General features: G+C 35.0%; 1 protein-coding gene across 1 annotated transcript; it reads right to left on the bottom strand.

The window, feature by feature from the left end:
- Window positions 1-327: 327 nt before the first annotated feature.
- On the bottom strand, window positions 328-13,572 carry LOC149083469 (U3 small nucleolar RNA-associated protein 25 homolog). Its single transcript, XM_089233984.1, has 3 exons — window positions 13,245-13,572; window positions 11,691-12,830; window positions 328-4,029 (listed from the first exon to the last, which is right to left on the bottom strand). The coding sequence occupies exons 1-3, from the start codon at window positions 13,485-13,487 to the stop codon at window positions 3,448-3,450; spliced, it is 1,965 nt and encodes a 654-aa protein (XP_089090110.1). The 5' UTR covers window positions 13,488-13,572; the 3' UTR covers window positions 328-3,447.
- Window positions 13,573-16,045: the final 2,473 nt, after the last annotated feature.

Below are 16,045 nucleotides of genomic sequence, written 5' to 3'. Positions count from 1 at the left end.
TCAAATAGTCTTTGTTAACATGATAGATATGTTGAATAACAAATCACTCAAAACACTTACTTTTATGTAGATTAAAGGGTTTTATATTTAGAATTATAATTACTGAGAAAAAAAACCTATTTTGATACTTTAAATTATCTGATCCGCACAAAATTTTATTCCATATAAAAATTCTCACGCAGCATCTGTTAATACACTAATTAAACTCATTTATTTTCCCCAAAAAATTGCTTAGCTAAGTGTGTATAAATTCAGAGTTTTAAAGTGTATTTTCACCCAAAGCAGAGCTGATAGGACTTGATACCCAAAGCATATTTTTTTTTTTTTGCATGTTTGAATACAGCTTCAATTGGAAAACCATTACATTATAGATGCTAGTAAATATACCACATCATAGTGCAAAAGTAAGAATAAGTTTGACTAAGGATAAGTAACAGGATTTTCTTAAGCATCATGTACAAGCTAGCATTGTCAAATTAAATGACATTTTAGTCCTACAATTTAGAATTTTGATCTCTAGATATATTTCAATGTTATGCACAATGAGAGTATGGTTTTAAGTATCAGTGGTTATCTAGATAATTTAATAACAGAAACCACCATTACCATAATGTAATAAACCTTTTTTTAAACACTTATCTGCTGTAAAAAGAGTACAGCAGATGGTTTATATCAATGCACACAAATATAAGCAGTAGAAGAAATTTTGGAAGGTCAAGAACCATCTTGAATCAGGGAATGTCAAATCCTTTCATAGTTTTCCCTTCTGTGTTTATGCTATGCTTTATTCAAATTGTATATTTTATAAGAAAAAACCCCATATATATTTTGTGCAAAATAATTCTGTATAGAGTAGAAAATTATTTTACAATCATATTAAATATTTATTCTTTGTATAACATAGTCACTTTAAATATTACATGCAATTAATGTGTGCATTTCCAATGGGAATTTTTATATTGAATAGCAATATTTGAGGTTTTTGACAGTTTTTGATATGACGGTTTAAACCATCAAAAACTGTCATGTGTCAAAAACCTGCCAACCCTGATTGACACCCCCCCCCCCCATCACAACTCATCTGCTTCTCAAACCTTCATCACAAAATCAGTTGGGTGGGGGGGGGGGGGTGGGGGTGGGGAGTTGGGTTTCGAGGAAAGAAAGCATTTCAGTTTTTATGATGAATTTCCTTTCCCTCACCGAAATTCACTCTTATGTCGCTTTCACTGTTATGTTGCTATAGAAGTTTCACTTCAAAAACCAGAAAAATCCAAAACAAAATTCTTAGGCATACTTCTTTACCTGCTAATAAATGAAATATAGTCAGCAATGAAGTTTATTAAAAATTCTCATGGTGACAAAATTAATTTAAATCTAACCATGTTACGAGATACGCAAATCTGACTATAGGCATTTTGCCTGTTTCCACACTTGACTTGATATTTATGCTTGATAACTGCAACACGTTCCATCTATTTTGGCAGCTCATTTACAACAAGCGTTTTGGACAAGCACTGATACTCTGAACAATTTTTTTTGTCAATTGCATTTTTATTAGTGTGTGTCTCATCAGTTTTATGAGGAAAACAGATTTGTAGTTTGTGTTTACTTTGCCGGAATATGAAAGGCATTCTCTCAAAGTAAAGCTTTTTGATGAAACATTACCGCAGCTTCATGTTGCAACCAAGAAATCTGGATATTTTTTTTATTTCTCCCTCCCCTCAACCTTATGATCAAACCTTCCTTCTGGTTACCCAATGTCAGGAGAAAGACATTTTCACATGTTTTTCAACACTGACTATGTTTAAAACGTGTGTTTTTTCAGAAATAATAGAGGTCGGTCTCTCTCTTCTCTCTCTCTGAATTGAACACATTTAATAAAAACACTTGCCGCTCTTTTCCTGCAGAAACCTAATTGGTGAATTACCTATAATTTACAATTTGAATTGATTTAAAAGAGGTTCAAGTGATAGCTACATTCTTGTTAATTCTTCACGAAATTTGATAGGTGGCAGCTGGTGTTGTAGGACTTGAAATCAATGTTTTGCAAATGTCACACGAATGGAATAAAGAAGCTGGAGGGGGATTTGGCTACAAGCTATAAATAAAAAATACTTAAAATTGTGAAAAAGACGAAGTATATAAAAGTATAGTAGTCCTAAGAATATATTTTTGTTTTAAGATGGAAAGTTATCGTTTCAAAATTTGAAAAAGTGGGCTCTGGGTACGGCCAGGAGACCTTAACAAATGGAAATTTGTTAAAGTCAATTTCCAAAATCTATTGATGAGACAAATTTGAAACAGAAACCAAGTTGCGAATAAAAAAGAGAAAAAATCTGTGCCAAATATATTGAACGTAAACTGCTGACTATTTAGATTAATTTCATCAAAAAAATGACAGGGGTGCGACAAAAATGATCAAATGATTTCATCAAAACATCACTCCCATAGTACTTCTATGTCATATAAAGACAAGATTTATCATGTTCACAACGTGATACCTGGGTATTATGTATAATCGTCGGTGAAAGTGAAAATATTTTAATACTTATTAAATTTACCAAAGACACTTGGGTACCATCTGTAATTGCCGGTAAAAGTGATCGATATAGAGAAATTTATCAAATTCACCAACGATACTTGGGTACTATGCATAATCACAGGTAAAAGTTATAAATTTAGAAAAATTTATCAAACTTACCAAAATGCATGACAATTATGCATAATAACCAGATTTATCACATTTACCGCAACATATCTACCCTAAACTTTGAAAATTCATATAATTGATTACTGCTCCATCAATGGTACTCAATGTTTTGGGAGGTGGATCACGGATAAGTCGAGAGATAATTCATGCACATCAATCACGACTCCGCTCCATTCTGAGGCATCAGTCACCTCCATTGAAAAAAGCTTTCACCCTCTACTACACCATTCATTCAAACTTGCCAGGTGCAGTTTGGAATCCATATCTATTTGCGACCTAAGAGTAGTTTTATTATTAAAACTAAATTTGTCACATTGCGCTCACATCGGTACATCCTAAAGAGTTCTAAATCAATGCCTTGCGGCAAAAAATGTTTGGATTAAGATTTTGGAGGATGAATCATGAGATGACTCTGTTCTGGTAAGAATTTATCGATTTCCTCTTAGCTGATCTTTGACCGAGCTATGTCAAGTCATCCAAAATTGGTTGATTTATTCTTCAATTATCAATGAAGAAAACAAATATAACATCTCGTTTCTCTCAGAAGATTCAGAAACAATCACTCTGAATAGAGAAAGTGTTGCATTCAATCAATGTGTCTAAATGCTTATGAAGGGAAGAAATTACATTTCAGGGGGGGGGGGGTCGATAGTTTCATGAACCAATGCCGTCCTATTCAACTTTTTTTTACAAAGAAAGTAATTTCCATTCATGGCCAAATGCACACAGTTAGAAAGTCAAGTAGACACCACACCCTCAGTCGTCGAGCTAGATCCCGGATCATCTTGGGTCTTGACCATGAACACATTTTTCTCTGAGCTCAGAATATGTTTTGCTTTGCTCATTCCAGCTATGTACTTGAGCTGCAAGCAGTCGTATTTGCTCAGCACGACGGTGCAGGTGTTTTCTGTCAAGTTGTTTTTCGGGTTGGACAGTAATAGGAAGTTACATATCTCCTCATAAAAATGAAGAAATATCGGCATCTGGTAAAATATCACGTGGGATGCACCCTTGATCCTGAATCTGTTGTAGAAATGAGCTCGTTCTGTGTACAGCATGAAGTGGCGATAACCGTGGAAGAACAGATCCCTCGCCTGAGCAACTTTGCCACTCTTTGTGTATTCGCACACCATCGCGCAGCTCAGTTCGTTGTCTCTGAAGTAGTTGCGGAGCCGAACAAAGTCGAAATAAGAAGGAACGTAGATCAGGGTCCCCGACATGTCCGGTTCCTTGAACTGAGGCAACACCTCTCTGGTGAAGAAGTTGAAACGATCGTCCACATCAGTGACAGGCAACTCTGTCTCAAATCGTCTAAAAACCTGAAAATAGAATATCGCTTCAATTATTGCATAGGTATATTGAGCAGTGACAGTTATGAAAAAATCATGATTAATAATCGGCAAACTTTATACCAATGTTTTAAAAACTTCCAGATGTAACATATCCATATTATGGCCCGGCAGAGAAGTCATTTTTAATCTCAATTTAGTCATATTTATTGAATATGTGAATGTTTACCTTTTTTTTAAGTCGGCCTTGATGGCAGTGTTTTGGCAATTACGACCGATTTTCATGCTATTGTGAGATTTCTGAGATAAGATTATTCAACTGTGTTATGCGAATTCAGGTGTTATCTTTTGAATGTTACTGGATCCAGTGAGCCTGCGTTGCCGGGGAAATTTCCCTTAAATACTGGTTGTATGCTATCCTTGTTTGCTCTTACTTCTTTGTTTGTACAGTATGAACTAAGTGATGTGATGGTCAAGTGGTCATAGTGATGGATTTGTATCGCAAGGACCCAGGTTTGAATCACACCGGCACCATAGCAGTGGTCGTCTGAAGTTGATTTTCTGTGGTTCCCAACTTTGAGGTGTAAATGCAAGCCAATCCCCCATGAAAAAGTCTCACCACAGAGACCACAGTACAATCGTACAATTAGTAAATGATTACACTTCGCTCATATTTGAAAAAATTGATGGCAGATGGCTGCACTGCACATAACAAGCACTAAGCAGAAACAAACTTTACGTTAGGTTCACAACATGTACACACATATTCTGGCATGTACCAATTCATTAGAAATTCAATAGAGGAATGTGTATGAGGTGCATGTACGGTTAAGTGGTGGCAGTATGAATTAAGTCACAGCAAAGATGCCCTATACACCTCCACACTCATTGCGATGATGTTTAACCCAGAAGGTTGACCAATGCTGTAACCACTCTTCAATCATTGTCTTGCCAATTGCTGTTTCACTGGTTTTGTGGAGATGATCGTGTTGGTGCCATAACCGATCTCTTGGAGATAGAAGATTTTGTGGATGACAAGATGTGATGGCCGCTTCAATCCATTCTTGCAGTAATCGGACTCTTGCAATGTGGATTTATGTGAATCATGGTCAGAAGCGGATTTAGGTCAGTTGAGGGTCCTGATGCAGAAGAAAATATTCTGTATACTTCATGACCAGTAAGCCTATATAATATTCACTGTGATTCCCCATAAGTGCTTTAGCAATAGCCTTCCTATAGTAAAGGCAAATGTATAACAAAAAAATTTTCTTTCAGTTGACCACATTCAAAATTTCTCTACCACAGACTTTCTCAAGGGATCCATGAAACGCATTGTAGATTCTAAAAAAGAAATGTCTATAATTCGTTTCATACAGTTCCGTTCTAATGCCTCACGATGGCTGAATAACAAAAACGCAGGATTTGTGCTCAAAGCAGAAGAAAAAAAATCCAGTTTTAGAACTGAATAGAATAAAAAAAAAATTAAAAGACTGAACATTCCGCACCAAACTATGTGGGAAAGAAAAACAGAATTGTCCCATTTTATCACCTTTTTTCCCATTCTAGTCTAATTTCCTTACTATACACTTTTCTCGAATTCCCCACCCTGTGCTATAACCCGCTTGGCCTCCTCCACTCCTGCAAGTACACTTGTGCCTCTAAGTCACTCTTTCGGTCACTTCCATGCTCACACGTTGTAGGCCTCTCATTTGGTTGCTCAGTGACATGGTTCTTTGCTTTACGGGTCTATTTTTTTGATTATTTACAAGTTTATACGTGCTCTAGGTCATTCTTTTAGTCATTTACATACTGGGTCATTCCATGTCAAATCACCCAGCCATGACACCCATAGTCTCAGATTTCAATGATTTTTTTTTTTATTTGTTGCATTTACCATCCTTATTAACCGTATGAAATATTATGTGCATATCTCTAAAACTTTTTGAGAAAAAAAATGTTGAAATTTATCAAAAACTGATGCAGATGACATTTCCGAGGCTCAATTTTTAAGCGGCATTGTTTGAGAAAATAAATCATAACTTTTTCAATTTTCAATATATTCAAGTGAAATTTTCACTAAAGTGTTCACAAAAACATACAGAATATGAATAAAAATAATTCATACACTTACATTTGAAATTTACATGTAAAAAAATTATGTAAACTTTGTTTTTGTGGGATTTTTCGTTAGAAAAAATACAATTTTTCAAACGTATTTTTAGACCAGAGGCACAGCAGTTACCAAAACAACTTTTATTTTAAATTTCTCCTAAATATATGAAGTAAAATACTGGATAAAAAAAATAATGGTTTTTTGACCGTTAATATGTTTATTCTGGCTCGCAACACAAAATTCATCAAAATAAGACTGGATCGTTCCAATTTCAAATCATTCAACTAGATACTGAAATGCAACCCATCATCCCAGATTCCAATTATTATTTTTTATTTATTGCTTCTACCATGCTTGTTGACCATGAAAAGTTTCATGTACATATCTCAAAAACATTTTGAGAAAAAAAAATGTTTTCTAACCTCACGAATGACGTCTCTTAGGCTAACCCCATTCAAGTAATATTATTTGTGAAAATATATCATAACTTTGCAGATTTTCAATATATTCAAATGAAATAATTTCCACTAAAATGCTCACAAAAAAATGCAGATTATGAATAGAAAAAATGTAAACCTTAGAGGGAAAAGTCATTTAAATTTTTTTTATTTTTGACACAATTTTTTAAACACTTTTTTTTGGATGCACAGCATGAATTTTCAATTTTATTTAAATTTAATCCTATTAATATATTAAGAAGACTAGAAAAGTAAACATTATTTTGACAGTTAATACATTTGAGTAACAAAACACAATTGTACTTATATGACTACATTAATTATATTTGTACATTTTGACTTAATATAATGATTCATGCTTGTTAAAAAGAAATTTATGTTTTATTTTTCATGTACGCTTATATATTTATTACAGTATTCACTAAATTAAGTTTCATGAGTAGTTAATGCAATAATTCAAAACAATTAATAAATTTTAAAATTCTAGGATTAAATGAATTCATGAAATAATTAGAAATGTTAATGTAATGTGTCAAATGGGAGTTGGTGAAAAAAAAAGGTTTTGGGTGAATAAAATAATTTTTCAAATTAAACCTTCATGCTCAGATTCTTAGAAGTGTTCAAATTCCAAATAATTAATTTCACTTTTAATTGATCCATAAATATTTCTTATGATGCAACAAAGACAAACTTTTGCAATCTGATATATTTTTGCATAAAGAATTATTTTGTATTTGATAAATCCAGATAATATTAATCATATATATAGATTAATTTTTGAAGTTTTTTAACATGATTAATTATAAAGTTATTTTACCACAACAGTGTTAAATTTTTTTTTAATTACTTTGATTTTTACAGCATATATTTTAATAAACATATATTTAATGTATATGATAAATATGAAATGGTTATACTTGTGTGAAAAAAAATCTACATTATAATATTTAACACAAGCCTCTATATATTTTTCCCAAGAAATAATTTAAAATTGCTGATAAAAAGCCAGAATATGAGCCATCAAATCACAAAGAATGAAATAATGATCAGATACAACCTGATTTTTGTAGCTGAGGCAGATGGAAGAGTAGAATTAAAACCTAATGTATATAATGCCTAGTGGTGATATATAAGATGTGATGTTTCTTGTTGTGATGATGATTGTAAAAAATAATAATAGCTTCTGTGAAGATATGAACTATGGCACACTGATCTCTTCCTTCAGAGGGCAGCTGGTGTCTTATTTAATTATAAGACTTTATCATCCCAGCAGGTGATGATAAAGTCACTGCTGCTGCTTCATTGTGAAAACTAAAACAAAAGTGTTGAAACTAAACTGCCCCCCCCCATCCAATGATGCAAGTCTCAATTATGATCTTGCTGAAGACAGAGAATGTGCTCCATAAAGTAGCCTACTCCAGGGTTAGCAAATTTTTCTTATGATAACACAATTTCCATTTGAGCTAAATATTTTATATCATTTTGGAAATAAAGGAAAATGTCAGAAAAGACAATTGAAATTTATAGTGTTGGAAAAAAAACTGGATCTGACTGTCATAAAAAGTGTTATGCAAAAGTGTAAAATCTGTTACCCATTACATCATTGGACCCATTGGACATCAATATTGAGGAGTGGAGCAAGTTCTGAACATTTATCTACTGTGTGTTTAAGCATCATAGAGCTTTTTTCTCAAAGTATGAAATATATCCGGAAGCTTGCTTTAATCCTTTAAAATGTCATAAGAAAAAAAATAACAAAAGGTTTAAGGATAGTAAACTTGTATTTTTCATGTATAAATGAAATAAACGGTTGTACAAAATCAATTCCAGGGCAAAAAATATGCCATGCCTGTAGAGACAGTGAATATAAACAACAATAAATTAAATGAAGAAACTGAATACTGTGAAGAGATGAACAGTGATAGTAATGTAGAGAAGTAACTTGGAAAAATGTCAATTATTAAACAAGAAGCACTTAAAGAAATAAATTCATCTCTACAGAACATAGAAGAGTCACCAATTAAACTTCATACGGTAGCTCCACAGTGCAAGTCAAACAATGCCAAAAGAAAAGTTGCATCTGCTTACAACACTTTAAAATCAAATGTTTGTAAAGTTTTTGAAGAATTACCAGAAAATGAATCTCAAAGCACACTTACCATAATGAAGATATTAAACAGAAAGAAAATATGAATATTTTGATAAAGTTAATTAGAAATAAGACTCAATTTACCCATCACAACAGGGGCAAATTTTAACTCTGGCCCCTGCTTTAAGAAATGGGAACAAGGAAAAAAAAGAGTTCAATGTCACTGAATATGCCGTGAGAAAAACAGGAGAGCTTTTGTAAATGAAAAAGCAAAGGTGAGCCATTATGTTTTTATTATAAAAAGAATCAAAAATTAAATTTCAACGATTTTTTTGCAATCTAATTTTTTAATGCAAAGGTTTAAATTTTTTTTCCTAGTCATAATCTACATTTTTTTGTGAGCATTTTAGTGGAAATTATTTCATTTGAATATATTGAAAATCTGCAAAGTTATGATATATTTTCACAAATAATATTGCTTGAATGGGGTTAGTCTAAGAGACGTCATTCGTGAGGTTAGAAAACATTTTTTTTTCTCAAAATGTTTTTGAGATATGTACATGAAACTTTTCATGGTCAACAAGCATGGTAGAAGCAATAAATAAAAAATAATAATTGGAATCTGGGATGATGGGTTGCATTTCAGTATCTAGTTGAATGATTTGAAATTGGAACGATCCAGTCTTATTTTGATGAATTTTGTGTTGCGAGCCAGAATAAACATATTAACGGTCAAAAAACCATTATTTTTTTTATCCAGTATTTTACTTCATATATTTAGGAGAAATTTAAAATAAAAGTTGTTTTGGTAACTGCTGTGCCTCTGGTCTAAAAATACGTTTGAAAAATTGTATTTTTTCTAACGAAAAATCCCACAAAAACAAAGTTTACATAATTTTTTTACATGTAAATTTCAAATGTAAGTGTATGAATTATTTTTATTCATATTCTGTATGTTTTTGTGAACACTTTAGTGAAAATTTCACTTGAATATATTGAAAATTGAAAAAGTTATGATTTATTTTCTCAAACAATGCCGCTTAAAAATTGAGCCTCGGAAATGTCATCTGCATCAGTTTTTGATAAATTTCAACATTTTTTTTCTCAAAAAGTTTTAGAGATATGCACATAATATTTCATACGGTTAATAAGGATGGTAAATGCAACAAATAAAAAAAATCATTGAAATCTGAGACTATGGGTGTCATTTTGGCATTTTGCCGGGTGATTTGAAATGGAATGACCCTACTTGCTCACACTCTAGGTCATTGTTTCAGTCATTCACAAGCTTGCACACTCTCTAGGTCACTATTTTGGCCATTCATATGCTAGCACACACTTTAGGCCACTCACTGACTTGGTCCCTAGCTCTGTAGGGCTTGCAAACACTCTAGGTCACTCACTGACCTAGTCTCTAGCCATCTGGGCAAAGGCAGATTCATTGAGGGTCATGGCCCCCACATTCTGGAGCAGGATCCCCAAGGTTGGACTTTTGACGGGCACGTCTATAGCAAATTTATAGCATGGAAAAACAAAAAATAATGAAAATCGTCCCAGGCTCCAGAACTGGGGGCCCCCATACCGAGGGTTATACAAATTTTGTTGCCCTTCGCCCACTACTGATTTTCTAAGCTACTCATTCCTCAAATAAATTGTAGCTGTAGAGATGATCTGGAACTAAAGCCTAGAAATTTAGGCACTAAAAATGCCTAAAATATGCACTAAAAAAAAGACATTTATAATCAATGAAAACAAGCAAAAGTAACTAAAAGCTACCATATTAATGGTCCAAACATTTGCTAAAATCTTGACTGCACTCACTAAATCTTCTGTTTCAATAATATAATATAATAATTTTATCAAGAGTCAAATTAATTAGATGTTATCATGTCAAAGAAAAAGTGTTTGTGGTCCCTGAAAATAAGGAAAATTAGATCGGAGTTCGATTCAATCGAATACTTAAATTGTAGGCCTAATTAGCTAACATGCAAAAATATAGTTCCAGCTGAAATTAAAAATATCAAAATTATAACGTTTTCATATAGAGTTATTTAAAAAATATTTTTATGATGACGATATATTTTCTCAAAAATTTCAAACATTGAGTTATGTATTTGATCGGTTTGTGTCAATTTCGAAAAAAAGATCTCTCAAATTTGGGAGATAATTTTTCTACATCTAAAATAACTGATCACGATTGTTAGCAGTGCATTTATTTTGTGTAAAAAATGAAATTGAAATAACATGAGATCCTAGGCTAGAGCCCTACCAGCTCCCACCTCCCACTATGGTGTGGCCATGAAGTCAACCAATGGGCTATTGGGACAGTCACTAATCAACTGTTTAACTAAAATGCTGTGCAATGCATGAGCAAAACACGTGAAGCAAGTGGATAAACCAACTTCTAATTTATTTTTGGCTTTTCTTATACATGGGTTGCTTTCGTGTATAACTCTTACAATCTTAATGCAAATTCGACAGTATGCTGATTTCTACCTGAAAACTACGTATGGCAGAGACGAAAAGTCTGCCACTTCTATGCCGAACACAGATTTTCCTAGCTCGCACACATTTATGACTATTTGCATTTAAATGGAGCCAGGACCAGAAAGGCTTTCTGATAAAAATTAATACAGAGTGTTGAAGATTTTGGAATGAGAAATTTTTTTTGAAGTTCTTAATGCTAAAAATATACAAGTTCTACAGAATATGGACTCTGAAATTCAAGAATAAACTTAAAATAATGTTAAAAAGGCATTTATGGCATTACAAAAAAGTTTGAAAATAGGCAAAAAAAAAAAAAAAGAGACATTTATGGCATTTTGCCTGAACTTCCTGTCTCCAGTTATAACCATTTTCTGAACCTATAAAAAAACTTTATGATATGTCAAGCCCTGCAAGAGTCAGTATCTTACAGACAAAAACATTATTATGAACGAAAACTATCACAGAATCTACATAACACAATGGTTAAGAAGATAGAAATCAACCATCATATGATTTTTTAAAATGCATAGATAAATCGAGTCACCTGAGGTGCTGGGACTGCAACTTTGCAAATCGACGGAGTCTCCACAACGTGCCATGTGCGCACATAACCAGCGTGATTGACACATTGTCCGTGACTGAATAGTGACTTGAACCATCCATGCTCGACGTCGCTGAACAACACTGTTTGTCTGTAAAACCTGGCCAGCTGATCGAGAGCGTACGTTCGGACCCGAAGGAAGTTACAGGATCGCGGCTGGTTCGGCAACATGTTTATGTGGTTCATGACATGGATCAGATGGTACCAGTTCTGCATGAGGAGTATATCGGCACGGTCTATGATGACAACTTCCAGAGAGGAAAGGAAATCAAAATCCCTGTCCTTGTCGCCTTCACCGCCAATCACTTGCCGAAGACCGAGTGGAGAGGCAATCAACAGGTCAGAAGAGTAAAACTCACTGTACAGACAGATGCTCTTGTTTTTTATCTTCAACCCGATCTTGAAATCTTCATTCGTATTTCCAGAAAAAGTTGCCATGTAATCTTCGGGTTTTGGCCTCATGCGCTGCCTTGGCGGTTCTGAGGATCCGTACTCCTTCTCGAACCTGCTCTTATTCATGACTACGGCATCAGGCATCGATGCTGAGATTTTTCTCACTATACGCAGGCAATCTTCGCGGAACGGAGCGAGAACCAACACTGTGGGACGAGTGAAACCCTGATCCTTGAATTCTAGGTCTGGGTTCTTATTCAACTTTGCATTGTGGTGTATGATTTTTGCTCTCGCTTTAAGAATGTGGTTAACTATGTGCAAACAATAGACTGTGCGTAATTCATCGCCATTCTGCAATGTCCTATTACAGAAAACGAGATCGTAATAACTGGATAACACGCTGAGAACCTCTAGCTGCAGAGGAGAGAACGACATCGTCGACAGACAGGTTTTGAGGAGGTTATCCTTGAGGTGGAAATCTCCTAGACCGCTCTTGAGAGTCAAGGGAACTGCAACGGGAACCCCCTCGCTTTCCTGACCGGTCACGTAGACTGTTCGGAGTGCCGGCCATTCCATTTCAATTTCGTTCTGGTACAGAGTGTTGTAATCGTTCACGACCGTCTCAGGTAACTGGTACTCGAAATGCAACTTGTGTGGATCATCATCAACTTTCTCCTCTTCCTCAGCCTCCTGGAAAGGTAAAATAAACATTTATTCGAGTAACCAGTTGGTAACATTCAATCAAGAGAGACTTGGAATCAACGTTAATTATAAGAAAATTTTTACGACAATTTTTTTCAGGGTAAGCCAATTTAAATCACAAAATTTAAATTTTGTTTTTCTTTACATAAATTCAATGATTCAAGTTTTAAATGGATTCAATATTTTTCATATTGTTTTCATTATTTTCTATGCTGGCGATTTATTTTTTCGGCGCCCGTAATGTGTCTAACGGCCTTGACGACTTTTGATGGGGTGGTAATGGGTCACATCAGATGACTCCGAGGGCCGAGCATGTGTATACATGTTGTAACTCCCTAGTCATCTAGTGGACCCCTGATGAACTTCGAAGAGGACATATGAACTAAATGTACGGGTTCTTACCAGTTCACCCTCATCGTCGGAGTTTTCGGGCAGCATTTGGAAAAGATGAGGCCCAGCAGCAGCGTCGTCGTCCCCGAAGGCACATGTGTCGTCTGGTAAACAGTCTCCTTCTATTGCCTCTACCTTAATCTTTATCATCTCCTCACCGTCGATTTTCCTCGGCTTCGACTTGCGTTTCCGTCGCTTTTCTGATTCGATTTCTTCCGAAATCGTGCGTTTACGGCATTCCATGTTGTTCTCCATGCCTTTATTTTATTGTTTACAAATTACAACTCACCCAGCAAGCAAATAAAAAAATTATCCGCAGAAGATTCACAACCTACATCACAGATGGCGCTGAGAGCTGATTGACGGTCTTACTTGATATGCAGTTCTGAGTGAACGTTATCTAGTGCATCCATTCATAAAAGAGGATGCTAGTCTTTTAAAAAGTAAAAAAAAAATTAAATAAATAAATATATATATATATATATTTCATTTTAATGAAGTTGAAACCTTTCCACGCAGTTGTTCATTTCAAAAGCAATCATGTGACGTCATCAGTCATTGACAAATATAAGTCAACGCGCTCGTAATATTTCTCATTCATTAGTGATCTCACATTTGTCGACGGAGAATAAAATTTATATGCATGTTTGTTTGAAAAAAAAAAATTTAATTATAAAAGATTAGATTCTTGTTTGTTTGACAGTTCCTTGTTTTACGAAAACCTTCTCCTCATAGCCTGTAGATGGCAGCAGTCTCTAGCTTTAGAAGAAATAGCGGGTTGGGGCACGACGTTGGGGGAGGGGAAGAAAAAAATCACACTCAAGAGTGCAGAATTCAAATTACCTTTTAACACGTTGGTGTAAATTAGGGTGAAAAATTTTGGGGAGAGGGGAGCGTCCTCAAACTCTGTCTCTACATGTATTATAGAGGTAGGCTTAGCAAATATTGGTTGTCAGTGGTGGGGCTGACAGGGCTCGAGACAAATAACACCTTTTTTGTCTTTTCATGCTATAAATTCACTATAGAAAGGCCCGTGAAAAGTCTGGCTTGGAGGGCCACCAAAGATCCCAGCCACGGTGTCCCTGCCTTAGGATGGGAGGACTATGGGGGGGGGGGGTTCCTCAAAGCATCATGGGCACCGGTCCAAGTAATTTTTTCTGAGGCCCTTATACATGGCAAATTCTCGAGAATTTCACCCGGTTCTCATTTTTGGGAGGCTCTTCTCGTGAGGGTTCCGAGCCATGCCCGGGTGGGCCCATGCGTTAAGATGACACTGGAGCTCGATCCTATATGGGCGGCCGGCATTACAAGGTTATGACTATGACTGAACATTGACACACCACGGCTCAGAAAAATGTCCATTTTCATCCCCATTCATTCAGTACCAATTCGGAAAATAGATGATATCACCCATCATACTGTTATAACAGATATTGATTATACAATATCTGAGTACTATACACCCATCCTCCGGGAACACTTCGATATATCTATGAGATGGGAAGCGGGGTGTGTCCGGTCTTCAAAGGTCAAAGTATCTGAGTACTTAAGTGCGAGGAATTTAATACTTTTTTTCAAATTAGATGTATGTGTAAGAGGGGAAACTGAGCAATTTTGAGAGAAAAAAAGCAATAGTTTTTTTTTTTAAATATTGGCCATGGTTCATTTCTGTTATTACTTAATGGAAGAATTTTCAAGAATTGCACAAAAAAAAGGCATATAGAAATACCTCTGTTCTTGTTATCATACGTTATCATATTTATGGAAAGCAATCTTTTTTGCATTTCATTTGATACTATGGAACGCAGAAATCTATTACAAATAATAAGTCTTACAAGATAAGATATTTAAACCTATCCCTGCTCAAAATTCAACCTAGAAAAAGCAGACATTGTAAACTGTATTAACTTGGATTTAACATTAAATTAACAGCAGAATGAGTTTTTGAATTTGAATTTATTTTTTGTGACCGATTATAGTAAATAGTTATTTAAAACATATTTTGTGACAATCATAACAAAAAATTATTTTTCTATTTTATTTGAATTTAAGTGTGCCGCAGGATGAAGAAAGGGCCAACTTCTCGAAATAGAAATGTGGCGACATGTTTTCTATTGTAATAACAAATCATAGCTAACGTAATCGTAAACGTCAAACTACGTCGACAAATGTATGACATTTTTATATCGACGTCGGATTCGCTACATCGAACTGTACAGACAAATATATGCCATTTTTACGTAGAACGACATCGGTAAACGACGTCGAACGTTCTCGGGAGAGATGTAGCTCGACGTCGGAATCGCTACGTCGAACTATACAGACAAATATATGCCATTTTTACGTAGAACGACATCGGTAAACGACGTCGAACGGTCTCGGGAAAGATATAGTTCGACGTCGGATTCGCTACATCGAACTATACAGACAAATATATGCCATTTTTACGTAGAACGACATCGGTAAACGACGTCGAACGGTGTCGGGGTCAGATATAGTTCGACGTCGGATTTCGCCAGGTCGAACTATACAGACAAATATATGCCATTTTTACGTAGAACGACATCGGTAAACGACGTCGAACGGTATCGAAATCTCTACGTCGTTCTATATTGATGTGCTACTGGGGTATGCTGCTGAATATTCCGAGGAGCAATACCGCTACATTTATTATTACAGTAGTATTGTTTTTTCGTGGACGGGAATCACTCATTGGCTATATTGACCGGGTGCAGGGTCACAACTAGATGCTCTGTCAGCCAAGGGAAAAATGCATTTTGGCGCCTTGTGATGTCGAAAAAGAGGTTAAAAGG

This window comes from Pholcus phalangioides, unplaced genomic scaffold (genome assembly GCF_987345545.1).
Source record: "Pholcus phalangioides strain wild (caught in Gottingen) unplaced genomic scaffold, Ppha-v1.0 ptg000008l_1, whole genome shotgun sequence".
NCBI lineage: Eukaryota > Metazoa > Arthropoda > Arachnida > Araneae > Pholcidae > Pholcus > Pholcus phalangioides.
This window is presented reverse-complemented; position numbering and strand designations above follow the sequence as displayed.